The sequence below is a fragment of the Mus musculus genome, chromosome 13 (genome assembly GCF_000001635.26).
Source record: "Mus musculus strain C57BL/6J chromosome 13, GRCm38.p6 C57BL/6J".
NCBI lineage: Eukaryota > Metazoa > Chordata > Mammalia > Rodentia > Muridae > Mus > Mus musculus.
Window position 1 is genome coordinate 75,934,359 of NC_000079.6, and position 12,758 is coordinate 75,947,116.

At 42.6% G+C, this 12,758-nt stretch overlaps 1 protein-coding gene across 5 annotated transcripts in view; it reads right to left on the reverse strand.

The window, feature by feature from the left end:
* Positions 1–9,466, reverse strand: part of Rhobtb3 (Rho-related BTB domain containing 3) — a 74,288-nt gene extending 64,822 nt beyond the window's left edge. The window contains exons 1-3 of one of the 5 annotated variants that reach the window (NM_028493.2): positions 9,173–9,466; positions 8,849–9,074; positions 5,094–5,280 (exon numbers count right to left, since the gene is read on the reverse strand). In NM_028493.2, coding sequence (NP_082769.1) covers positions 5,094–5,280; positions 8,849–9,074; positions 9,173–9,174 — 415 coding nt within the window. In that variant the 5' untranslated portion in view covers positions 9,175–9,466. Of the gene's footprint in view, positions 1–5,093; positions 5,281–8,848; positions 9,075–9,172 lie in introns of those variants that run through there. The other 4 variants (XM_006517411.4, XM_006517410.4, XM_011244574.3 and 1 more) reach the window with 4 other exon arrangements.
* Between the last annotated feature and the right edge of the window lie 3,292 nt (positions 9,467–12,758).

Here is a 12,758-nt window from a genome sequence, read left to right on the forward strand (position 1 = left end):
ACCAGGCACCAAAGTTAAATCAGGATCAAGTTAATGATCTAAACAGTCCTATATCCCCTAAAGAAATAAAAGCAGTCATTAACAGTCTCCCAGCCAAAAAACAAGCCCAGGACCAGATGGGTTTAGTAAAGAGTTCTACCAGACCTTCAAAGAAGATCTAATTCCAGTTCTGCACAAACTATTCCACAAAATAGAAGTAGAAGGAACTTTACCCAACTCATTCTATGAAGCCACAATTACTCTGATACCTAAACCACAGAAAGATCCAACAAAGATAGAGAACTTCAGACCAATTTCCCTTATGAATATAGATGCAAAAATCCTCAATAAAATTCTCACTAACCAAATCCAAGAACACATTAAAGCAATCATCCATCCTGACCAAGTAGGTTTCATCCCAGGGATGCAGGGATGGTTTAATATACGAAAATCCATCAACGTAATCCAGTATATAAACAAACTCAAAGACAAAAACCACATGATCATCTCGTTAGATGTGGAAAAAAGCATTCGACAAGATCCAACACCCATTCATGATAAAAGTCTTGGAAAGATCAGGAATTCAAGGCCCATACCTAAACATGATAAAAGCAATCTACAGCAAACCAGTAGCCAACATCAAAGTAAATGGTGAGAAGCTGGAAGCAATCCCACTAAAATCAGGGACTAGACAAGGCTATCCACTCTCTCCATACCTATTCAACATTGTACTTGAAGTCCTAGCCAGAGCAATTCAACAACAAAAGGAGATCAAGGGGATACAAATTGGAAAAGATGAAGTCAAAATATCACTTTTTGCAGATGATATGATAGTATATATAAGTGACCCTAAAAATTCCACCAGAGAACTCCTAAACCCGACCAACAGCTTCAGTGAAGTAGCTGGATATAAAATTAACTCAAACAAGTGAATGGCCTTTCTATACACAAAGAATAAACAGGCTGAGAAAGAAATTAGGGAAACAACACCCTTCTCAATAGTCACAAATAATATAAAATACCTTGGCGTGACTCCAACTAAGGAAGTGAAAGATCTGTATGATAAGAACTTCAAGTCTCTGAAGAAAGAAATTGAAGAAGATCTCAGAAGATGGAAAGATCTCCCATGCTCATGGATTGGCAGGATCAACATTGTAAAAATGGCTATCTTGCCAAAAGCAATCTACAGATTCAATGCAATCCCCATCAAAATTCCAACTCAATTCTTCAACGAATTAGAAAGAGCAATCTGCAAATTCATCTGGAATAACAAAAAACCTAGGATAGCAAAAACTCTTCTCAAGGATAAAAGAATCTCTGGTGGAATCACCATGCCTGACCTAAAGCTGTACTACAGAGCAATTGTGATAAAAAAACTGCATGGTACTGGTATAGTGACAGACAAGTAGACCAATGGAATAGAACTGAAGACCCAGAAATGAACCCACACACCTATGGTCACTTGATCTTTGACAAGGGAGCTAAAACCATCCAGTGGAAGAAAGCCAGCATTTTCAACAAATGGTGCTGGCACAACTGGTTGTTATCATGTAGAAGAATGCGAATCGATCCATTCCTATCTCCTTGTACAAAGGTCAAATCTAAGTGGATCAAGGAACTTCACATAAAACCAGAGACACTGAAACTTATAGAGGAGAAAGTGGGGAAAAGCCTTGAAGATATGGGCACAGGGGAAAAATTCCTGAATAGAACAGCAATGGCTTGTGCTGTAAGATCGAGAATCGACAAATGGGACCTCATGAAACTGCAAAGCTTCTGCAAGGCAAAAGACACCATCAATAAGACAAAAAGACCACCAACAGATTGGAAAAGGATCTTTACCTATCCTAAATCAGATAGGGGACTAATATCCAATATACATAAAGAACTCAAGAAGGTGGACTCCAGAAAATCAAATAACCCCATTAAAAAACGGGGATCAGAGCTAAACAAAGAATTCTCACCTGAGGAATACCAAATGGCTGAGAAGCACCTGAAATAATGGTCAGCATCCCTAATCATCAGGGAAATGCAAATCAAAACAACCCTGAGATTCCACCTCACACCAGTCAGAATGGCTAAGATGAAAAATTCAGGTGACAGCAGATGCTGGCGTGGATGTGGAGAAAGAGGAACACTCCTCCATTGTTGGTGGAATTGAAAGCTTGTACAACCACTCTAGAAATCAGTCTGGCTGTTCCTTAGAAAATTGGACATAGTACTACCGGAGGATCCAGCAATACCTCTCCTGGGCATATATCCAGAAGATGTCCCAACCGGTAAGAAGGACATATGCTCCACTATGTTCATAGCAGCCTTATTTATAATAGCCAGAAGCTGGAAAGAACCCAGATGCCCCTCAACAGAGGAATGGACACAGAAAATGTGGTACATCTACACAATGGAGTACTACTCAGCTATTAAAAAGAATGAATTTATGAAATTCCTAGCCAAATGGATGGACCTGGAGGGCATCATCCTGAGTGAGGTAACACAATCACAAAGGAACTCACACAATATATACTCACTGATAAGTGGATATTAGCCCAAAACTTAGGATACCCAAGATATAAGATACAATTTGCTAAACATATGAAACTCAAGAAGAATGAAGACCAAAGTGTGGACACTGTGCCCCTTCTTAGAATTGGGAACAAAACACCCATGGAAGGAGTTACAGAGACAAAGTTTGGAGCTGTGACGAAAGGATGGACCATCTAGAGACTGCCATATCCAGGGATCCACCCCATAATCAGCTTCCAAACGCTGACACCATTGCATATACTAGCAAGATTTTGCTGAAAGGACCCAGATATAGCTGTCTCTTGTGAGACTATGTCAGGGCCTAGCAAACACAGAAGTGGATGCTCACAGTCAGCTATTGGATGGATCACAGGGCCCCCAATGGAGGAGCTAGAGAAAGTACCCAAGGAGCTAAAGGGATCTGCAACCCTATAGGTGGAACAACATTCTGAACTAACCAGTACCCCGGAGCTCTTGACTCTAGCTGCATATGTATCAAAAGATGGCCTAGTCAGCCATCAGTGGAAAGAAAGGCCCATTGGACACACAAACTTTATATGCCCCAGTACAGGGGAACGCCAGGCCCAAAAAAATGGGAATGGGTGGGTAGGGAAGTTGGGGGGAGGGTATGGGGGACTTTTGGGATAGCATTGGAAATGTAATTGAGGAAAACACGTAATAAAAAAAAACAAAAACAAAATCAAACATGTTTCTCAACCTACTTGACATGGGTGGTGTGAGAGAAAAATGAGTTTAGCAGGGTGTATTTTAGGTGTACAGAGAGGCAGAGGGAATTTAGTAGGCAGAGAGTCATATCCATGGGGATACAGGTGAGGGGGACAGGCTACAGTCGAATCAGCAGAATGAAGCTATCACATGTACGTAAGTGTACATAAGTGTACAAAGAAAGCCAGGGACACAACGTGAAAGTTTACGTCTAGGTAGAGAGCAAGAAATGAAGCTTAAGTACCAAATAAGCTCTCTGTGTTGCTGCTGTATATAGGAGGCCAGGGAGGGCACCAGAGAAGAGGGGAGAGGTTAGAAGCACCAGGAAACAGTAGCTCCGGTAGTGGAGCAGGAAGTGTGTGGATAATTTCAAAGAGAGAATTGTGACTTAAGTGCAACAAATTTGACAAACAAGCATTTAATGCTCACCCTGGAGAGCTTAATGCAAACACAACAGCTGAAGGGAAGCTCCAAGAGGCTGGGGGAAACTGTCTCAAGAATTAAGGATAACTCTTTCAAGAATCGTGAATCGGAAAGAAAAAAAAATTGGAGAAGTCCTGAGAATGTGAGGCCAAGGGCAGGTCAAGGTTGTTTTCTCTGTAAGTACTAGGGTGAAACATACCTGGCCAGCAATCCCCTGGAAGGGACAACCCAAGTATCAGAAGGACAGTGTAGACATAGTTCATGGCACATTTATGCAATGGCATAATATACAGCAGTTAAATGAGGAAGGAGTATGCACACACTCCTACTGTGCAACTCTGTATGTGTGATGTTCAGGGACAGGCAAGACCATCAGAAGCCAGAGAGCAACAGCGTCCTCTACAGAGGATGTTACACTTAAGTAAACACATTAAGCCGTACTCTTGGGTTAGCAAGCCATGGGTTCCTTACAGTGCTGGTTAGTTTTATGTCAACTCGATAGCAGCCAGAGTCATTTTGGAAGTGGAAACCTCAATTGAGAAAATGCCCCGTGGTACATCCTGGCTGATAACTGATGTAGGAGGCCCCAGATCCATGTGGGATCTACCTCGCCTGGTTTGGTGGTCCTGGTTCTGTAAGAAAGCAGCTTTAGCATGTCACGAAGGGTGAGCCAAAATGTAGCACTCCTCAACGGCTTCTGCTTTAGCTCCCACCTTGAGATCTCTGCCCTGCTTGAGTTCCTGTCCTGATTTCTCTTCGTGATGGAATTACTTGCAACAGCCCCAACTTCCTTTGCGCCTTATCACAGCAACAGAAACCTAACTAAGACACTTTGCTAGACCACGATCTCAAAAGTTTTTTTTTTCAAACAAAGAATTAAAATTTAAAGACTGTTTGACTAAGGAAATGCCATTGAGTACATTTAGAAGATACTATCAATTCAAAATGAGTCTTGGGTTGTCCTTGAGATAGCTGATGATCTTGTGCACAAGAGCACAGTCTGAGACGGACTGAGTCATCGGAACCTGCCAAGCATGTTGTAATAAACAGCCCTTTCTTGGGCCGAGCTGTGCGTGTGTCCCACTCACTCCCAGTTATCTGTCTAACCATCCTGCTCACATGCACACATCTCTGCATGGGGAATGTAGCCTTGCCCATGGAATGGACCTTAAGATAGTCAATAAGATATTATTTAGGCTCAAAGCCAGTCTAATAATACACTTCGTATGTCAAAAGAACACAATTACTGATGTGCAGTAGGAGAGCAACTTAAGGGAAGATTTGTATGTAAACCACAGTAGAAGTTTGTGAATCTCCCATCTGGTATCTAAAGAACAATGAGTTGTTTCCATTTTCAAACAGAACTGTATTAATCATTAATCAACTCTTCTTTGTAAACATGGTGTTTGCATGCTCATTACAAAAAAAAATTGCATACTTACCATTTTGTCTCGTACCAACAGCCGCAATGATTACCGGAACTGAGTTTGATGCTCTTTTAATCACTGGAATATAGTTATCCTTTACTTCATGGAATGAAAACTTGTCATTTACATTGTATTTGATCACAATGATGTCGGCACCCCCAATTAGGTTTCGGGAGGTGTACCAATCACTGTCAAAAATGTCCTAAACAAAAATGCAAACGTCAACATTTAGTTCGTTTATCTTCAAATCATTCCCCAAACTCATTGTCATATCAGTTATAATTATAACTGTTCGTGTAAATGTTCCATGTATGTTGGCTTTTAGAAGTTATGAAAATATATTTTTAAATGACATGGTGGTTTGATTAAGGATGGTCCTATAGACTGTGAATGCTTGGTTTCCAGTTGGTGGAACGCTTAGGAGGTGAGTAAAGTGCTGGACTAGGAATGCTCACACCTCGATCTGTGAATGTTCCAATCAAGCAATATCTACGTGACAGAGCTTTTAGCCTATGACAGAAATGCCTGTTTACAGAGAGAGGTTCTTGTCCCATCTCCATACCTAACCTCCTTAGGAAGTCTATTGAGAACGAGAGTTGCATTGCAGAATTTTTAAATAGGGACAAATTATCAACAACACTAAGAGAACACAAAAGAACAGAAATAGGAAGGCAAACAGAGCTATCAGGGTCTGACTGAGGACAATTCAGGATATAGTATTAGGGTATAAGGGGCAACGGGCACGGGGAGAAGTGGCCACACCGATATAGCTCAAAAAGATGAGAACACCTAACTCCCAAGTCAACAAAATGCAAACTCTCACAGGTCTAAGCATATCTGTAAATATTCACATTCAGAATATGCAAGTGAAACACAGTAAGGAAGCTGAAGGGTAACAGTAATAACAAGAAAACATCAGAGACCTGGGATTCAAACCCAACAGCCATTGAACACCTAGAAAACAAGGTAGAAAGTGGTTTTCACATTCCAGTAGTTAGGAATCCAGAGTTATCAGAGAATTATGTGGGGGTAGGGGGGGGGGCATTAAGAGAAAACATGGGGAAAGGGGGCTTAAGTAGTAGCAATTTACTCTGTGGTATTGAGGCTAAGACAACTGCAAACACTTAGTTGTAACACAATCTAGAGCTTCAAGCCCTGTATAAGAAAATAGTAATAAACATCATGGTTTATTCATTTTTTTATCCATTCATTCATTTCTCAATTCTTTGAGACTGTCTAATGTAGCCCAGGCTGGCCCAAACTGATAACTCTCTTTCCTCTGCCTCCCAAGAGCTGGGATTATAGGCAGGAGCCAGGAGGTCCAGCTAACCTCATTGCATTAGAACATAATTTTTACAGAGAGGAAAACAAAAATCTAGAAATATGAAATTAAATAATAATATGACTACAAAGGAGAGAGGTAGGAGAATATAAGCCATGAACTTTATCTAGTGAATTTGAAACAGATTTCTTTTAAAAGTGTCAAGATAGATGGCAAGCAGCCAGAGTAGGGCCAGCCAGCTACAGAAAGTAACTAGAAAAAAGGGAAGCTCTCCCAGATCCTTCCAACCCCATGGCAGCAGCAACGCCTTCCTTTTAGGCTACATCACAGAGAAAATGATCCACTGGTTTCTAGAAATATGAGGAAATCCATGTGTCCCAGCCCTTGTAAATCAGTTCCAGGATTTCCCTGGGATGTTACACAACAAACTTGAGGGGGCCCACACTGGAGAGTCAAGCTTATCTTTTAAAACACAAAATCTAAGTTCCTACAGGGAAACAAGAACTTGATTCATTCTGTTTGATGAGTGTGTGCAGGTCCTGCACTGGTGTAAATCTTGACTGACATGAGAAACTCTCCCATGCTTAGTGTAAGTACTATATGACTGCACTAAAGCTGTAATATGCACTTTATTATGGCAGCTATCGCTTTTGGAGCACCTAGAGCCACCATACTTGGGACTTTACCCTTCAGCACAGCTCTAGGATAGATAGGGAAAATAAGCCTGAGAGGGGGGTGAGCAATTTACCAAAACCACATATAGTGAGAGCATGGGGTGTGAAAGCTGTTCCTTTTGTTGTCCAAAGCGCTGTTTGATATTCCGACTCAGTACATATGCCAGTCCCAGCTGACAGGCATCACCAACCTTCATATTTCTGGCAGAATTTACTTGCATTCAAGAGGAAGACCCAGAAGCTCAGAGTGAATAACTGCCTATTTAATTCACTGCGCTTGAGGGCTCATCCAATCTGGGAAGTTGTACCCAGTGACGAATGTGTCGTCACAGACTGTGAGCACACACAATTGGAATTCCCTTTATAAACCATGACAGTCAAGATGTGACAAGAGTCAAGACCACAAAGCTTATTTTTCACCCATTTTGAAGATTTTGTGTTATCTATTTTATTCTTATAAAATGGCTGGCTCTTGGCTAAATGGACACAGGCAGGAAAGGGTTAACTCTCAAATTAAAACAAAACAAAACAAAAAGCAAATCCCAACATCCTAATTCATCTTCTCTTATGTTTTCTGTGTCTACTCCATTGATTCATTGCACATTTATTCAACAGTATACTGAATAAGTAATACTTTTAGGCTACAAAATCTTTCATAATAAAAGGGCTCAAAGTAACTGTGCCTACCAGTCCTCCCTAGTGGCATCTTTTGATACTGTCATCACTGTCATACTTGAAGGTTAGGTAGCATCCTTTCATTTATTTCAGCACACTGATATGAGTTTCCAGTTAAAGAGTGCTTTCTTTCCATAATAGGAAAATATGCTCAAGAAAATTTTCTCTTTACTTTTTACACATTTCTATTCAAAAGTATGCTAGTTCTCCTTAGCTCTGGTAGTTTTCTTAAAAAAAAAACTGTCTTTTTAATGTAAAAATCTCACATAATTTGTACCTTTTTTAAGACCCAAAAGTTTAAACATTTATATATTATGTATATATAGTAATCTTTAGCTGAAAAATATATAACTACAATATCAGCAAGAAATCACAGATTTAAAATTAAATGAAGACACTTGAAATACATAGTGCTACTGTGTTATGAAGATATTTGTAAGTCAGGGAGCTGTCTTCTTTGTCCTTTTATCAAACACTTCAGAGTCAAGCTACTCAAGAGACAAGCTAAGACTTATTTTATTCAACTATCATAAACATGAAGATTTATTTAAGTTCTTAGTGGTATTTCCAATTTATTAACCACTAAAACAAAAGGCTAATATATGAGCATTAGCACTATTAAAAACTAGTCTTTTCAGAGGTTAATAATCAACAAATAAGCCATTTAAAATTAGTTCTCAAATCCCATTCTTTTTTCCCTTGTTCCCATACTATTTTTGACCTGTCCCTGTCTAGAGTATTTTTGCCTACGTTGAGCTGTAAAGGGCAGTATTTATAGAACACATCTCCCTATCCTCCACGAGGTGGACATGAAAACATGACTCTTGGCCAGTGGAACTTCGCGACCCTGTTTGGGGTTGGCACATTCAACTGTCAGCTGTCCATCCACTAAAGAACAAGTCTTGAAACACAGTAACGGCTCTATATTGCCCTGGGGCCATTTTACCTTACAGACGTGACTGGGCTGCCCCCACCACCTCCAAATTGTAACAAAGGATGGGATTTGCCAAAAAATGTAAAAACACAAAAACAAACTAAAAAAACTCTCCAGGCAATCAGGAAATTAAGAAACAAGGGGAGGAGGGATCCAAAAAGGCAAGCTCCTTCCTCCTGGGCACCGCGCAGCCACTGCCCCTTACCCAGACGGGACAGTCGTGCACCACCAGCTTGACGTTCCCGAACGCACTGGCCTGGTACTCAGTGAACACCGGGCGCGCGACCGTGCTGGCCGCGTTCAGCAACAAGCTACTCTCGTCCCCCGACACCAGCGGGCTTCTTCCCAGGTATGTGCGGATGAGCCCCGACGGCCGGTTGTCCTGGTGGAACGTGTCGCCCTCGTTCCCCAACGCCACGATGTGGATGGACCTGCGGGGCCGAGAGGGGCGCGGTGAGCGGGTGGGTACAGCCAGGGCGCGTGGCACGTCCCGGACCCAGACCGTGGCAGAACGGCGACGCGTACGTACATGATCGCGGCTGGCAGGGCGGCGCGGAGATGGCAGCGGGCGGCCTGGCGGGGGCCCGGGCGACGCTCTCACTGCAGTCAGCTCATCCCCGGCCGCGGCCCTCCCGCTCCTACGACGCGGCGCTACCGACGCAGAGGAGCGGGCCGGGAGTGAGCGGCCGGCCGGGCGCTGGCAGCGCTGCGGTCCCTGGTCGCCGCTCCTGGCCGCCGCGCCTCCGCCCGGGCTCCGCCTCCGCTCGGCGGGGCCGGAGGCCCGCACGTGTCGCCCCGAGAGTCCGGCGCGCGGGGGAGCTGGCTGCTGGCCGAGGCCGCGGGACACAAAGGAGCGGTGGGCGCGGGGACGACGCCGGAGCCCGGGAGCAGCTCGCCGCCAATCCGCCTGCAGCAAGTTTCCTCAACTCGGAAGGCTGAAACCTGAGCCGGGAGCGGGGGAGGGGCGGCCTGGCCCCCGCCGGGGACCAGAAGAGAGCCCAGCCAGGAGGCAGCCCCCTGCCCACCCCGCGGTCCCGTACCCACCCCAGCCTTCGCAGAAAGTGTGTTATCGTTTTGTCAATTTACAACATGCGCTTTGGCTGTTTTGTAAAATCGTACTTGTGAAGAAGGAAAAAAAAAAAAGGCAACATTCATGCAGCTGCAGAAAAGGTTCTTTGTTCACGCACCAATTAATTTGCGGGTGCCACTTTGGAAAGGTCATTTACTATTGCAAGCTATATTTGGCATATTTTAACCAAGATTGTGGAATTTGAAGTGTTGGGATTTTTAATGTGTGTGGTTTAAAAAAAAAAGAAAAAAAAAAAAAAGAAAGTTGTAGCAGTTTACTTGGATTTTTTTCAGTACACATTCCAGTTACATTATTTAATAATAGCTCACTGAAAAAGAAGGATCATGTTAATGTAAGGATATTTTAGATTCTTTCGTGATGACACACAGAAGTAAAGCTTGTGGAGGCCCCAAAAGGGCCTCAGACTACCTCCAGTATAAAACACCATGAGGACTGCTAATACTAGGACAGGCCAAAGGCTACTCTGGGGCTCCCTCATAAATATTAAAATTCTCACAAGCATCTCACACACAGTTAAGAGTTCTTGTTTATCTTTTTGATTATTTGCTCTGCTTTGAAATTGGGCTTGTTTTCTCTGTTAAGTGGACCTGTTTTGAGAACTAGATGTTTAAAAGGTCCTGGGAAGACTGAGGAAAACAAGAAGCTGGGAGATGGCCACAACTGTTTATTAGGAATCAGTATTGCTCAGCTGAGACAGAATTAGCTTCCTGTCCATAGACAGGGCAGGGCAGGGGGCGTTCTCTATGTAGTTTACTTAGTCCTCTCTGTTCTTTGAGATAGGTCTTCCCTCCTCAGCCTCCCAAATAGCTGTAATTAGAGTCACTAGTAAAGACAAAACCAAACAAAAACAAAACCAGCCCAGGCTATATCGTGAGCTCCAGAAGAGCCAGTTACATAGTGAGACCCAGTCCTAAATAAATAAATAAATAAATAAATAAATAAATAAATAAATTTTTTCCTTTGTGTCCAAGTACAATGTTTTGTAGTTTCTGGAAATAACCATCCTGAAAGATGCAAATGTGCAGAGTCACAGTTCCTCTTGGATCAAAAGAAAGTATACGGTCTCATCAGTCTAATGGCCCACCAGTCAAACACCATGACACTGAAGTGCATAAATAGATAAAGAATATAGCTTACTGTGAGACTACGCCGGGGCCTAGCAAACACAGAAGTGGATGCTCACAGTCAGCTATTGGATGGATCGCAGGGCCCCCAAAGGAAGAGCTAGAGAAAGTACCCAAGGAGCTAAAGGGATCTGCAACCCTATAGGTGGAACAACTTTATGAACTAACCAGTATCCTGGAGCTCTTGTCTCTAGCTGCATATGTATCAAAAGATGGCCTAGTCGGCCATCACTGCAAAGAGAGTCCCATTGGACTTGCAAACTTTATATGCCCCAGTACAGGGGAACACCAGGCCAAAAAGTGGGAATGGGTGGGTAGGGGAGTGGGAAGGGGTAGGGTATGGGGGACTTTTGGGATAGCATTGGAAATGTAAACGAGGAAAATACCTAATAAAAAATTAAAAAAAAGAATATAGCTTACGTAAATATGAACCTTTTTTTTGAGTTGTTTTCTCCTGTACTGCCTAGGCTGATCTAGAACCCTTGGGCTTACTAAGCAGTCTTCCTAGATCAAATTTCCAGAGCAGTTGAGACTATAGATGGTTAATGAGTTATGAACTAGCTTTTGTAAATGAAGGTAAACTCATCACATCTTATACCATGGATGATCCTTAACGATGTGGTGCTATGTGAAGTAAGCCAATATGGAAGAGAATTACATCATTCTACTTCTGAATTACCTCAAGTAGCCAAGCTCTTACAGCTAGGAAGTAGGACAGAGTATCAGGTGCTGAAGTAGGGAAGGCATGCTATTTTTGGGTACCCAGTTTCAGTTTTGGAAGATGAAAAAGCATAGAAATCAATTGTACAGCAAAATGCACATAGCTAATGTGACTTATGCCAATCACTAAAGCATGGTTAAGATAATAAGTTTTCTGTTACCACGTAAAGCACAATACAGAGAGCATAAGAACATGCAAAAAAGACACCAGATGGAACTGACACATAGCAGAAAGGGAGAAAGCAGACTTCTACTTCTCCAGTTTTCAGTGTTTTAACCTGGCCAGATAGACATGGAATATTGTAAGATACACTATACTCTTGAGAAGTTAAGTCTGTCAGTGTCCACTAGATTCTCAATAGGTACATATTCTCCACATAGCATACGCTATGTGTTCCATAGCTATTAGAGAGACATATAGAGTATAAGGATTAAAGCTTCAGTGAGTGTCTAGTTCTGTGCTGCACAGCATTAGGGAGAAGTTCACCAGAGGAAGCAACCAATATCATGGGTCCTAAAAGATGAGGAAATGTTGCTGGATTTGGAGGAAGAAGAGGTTGGACAGGAAGGAATGTTAGGAAGAACTAGATTACTCATTCATACTCATATGTAAAGGTGTAGAAACACGCATCATGGTTGTCTGTTCCAAGGAAAAGCAAGAAATGAAGTGAAGGCAGATTTCTGTATCTAGGCTGGCAGAAAACAGGCTGGTGAAGTTGGGTGATGCGACACTCTGGTTGAGCCCGTCTCTCAAAGTGCATGTCCTGGCAAGAGTGACGCTTTCTAAAGAGATACTTGAACCCTTTCTTTGGCTCAGCATCTCACCCAGGAGTCTTACTGGGAGGATGAAAAGGGTAAAGCCTGGTGACAAGAACTTGTCACCAGGAAGAGATTTCACAAGTTCAGACAACTTGTGAGTCAGGCTTTCAGTAGATGCTGGAACGACACAGTGGTGACAAGCTGGGGCCACACTTTGACCAGGACTGTTTAGTGATGCACACTTTTTGCCTTCTGTTTAAGATCAAACCTCATGTGTGGGCCCTGAAGGTGGACTCAGGAAGTCAGTAGAACTCTTTATTAATTTTCAGAGGGTCGTCACAGTGAATCAATCTCAGTTCTCTGCTTTTCAGTGCTTCCTGTCTGTTTACTTGACCTACTGGAGACTAGTTTCTGAGTCTATA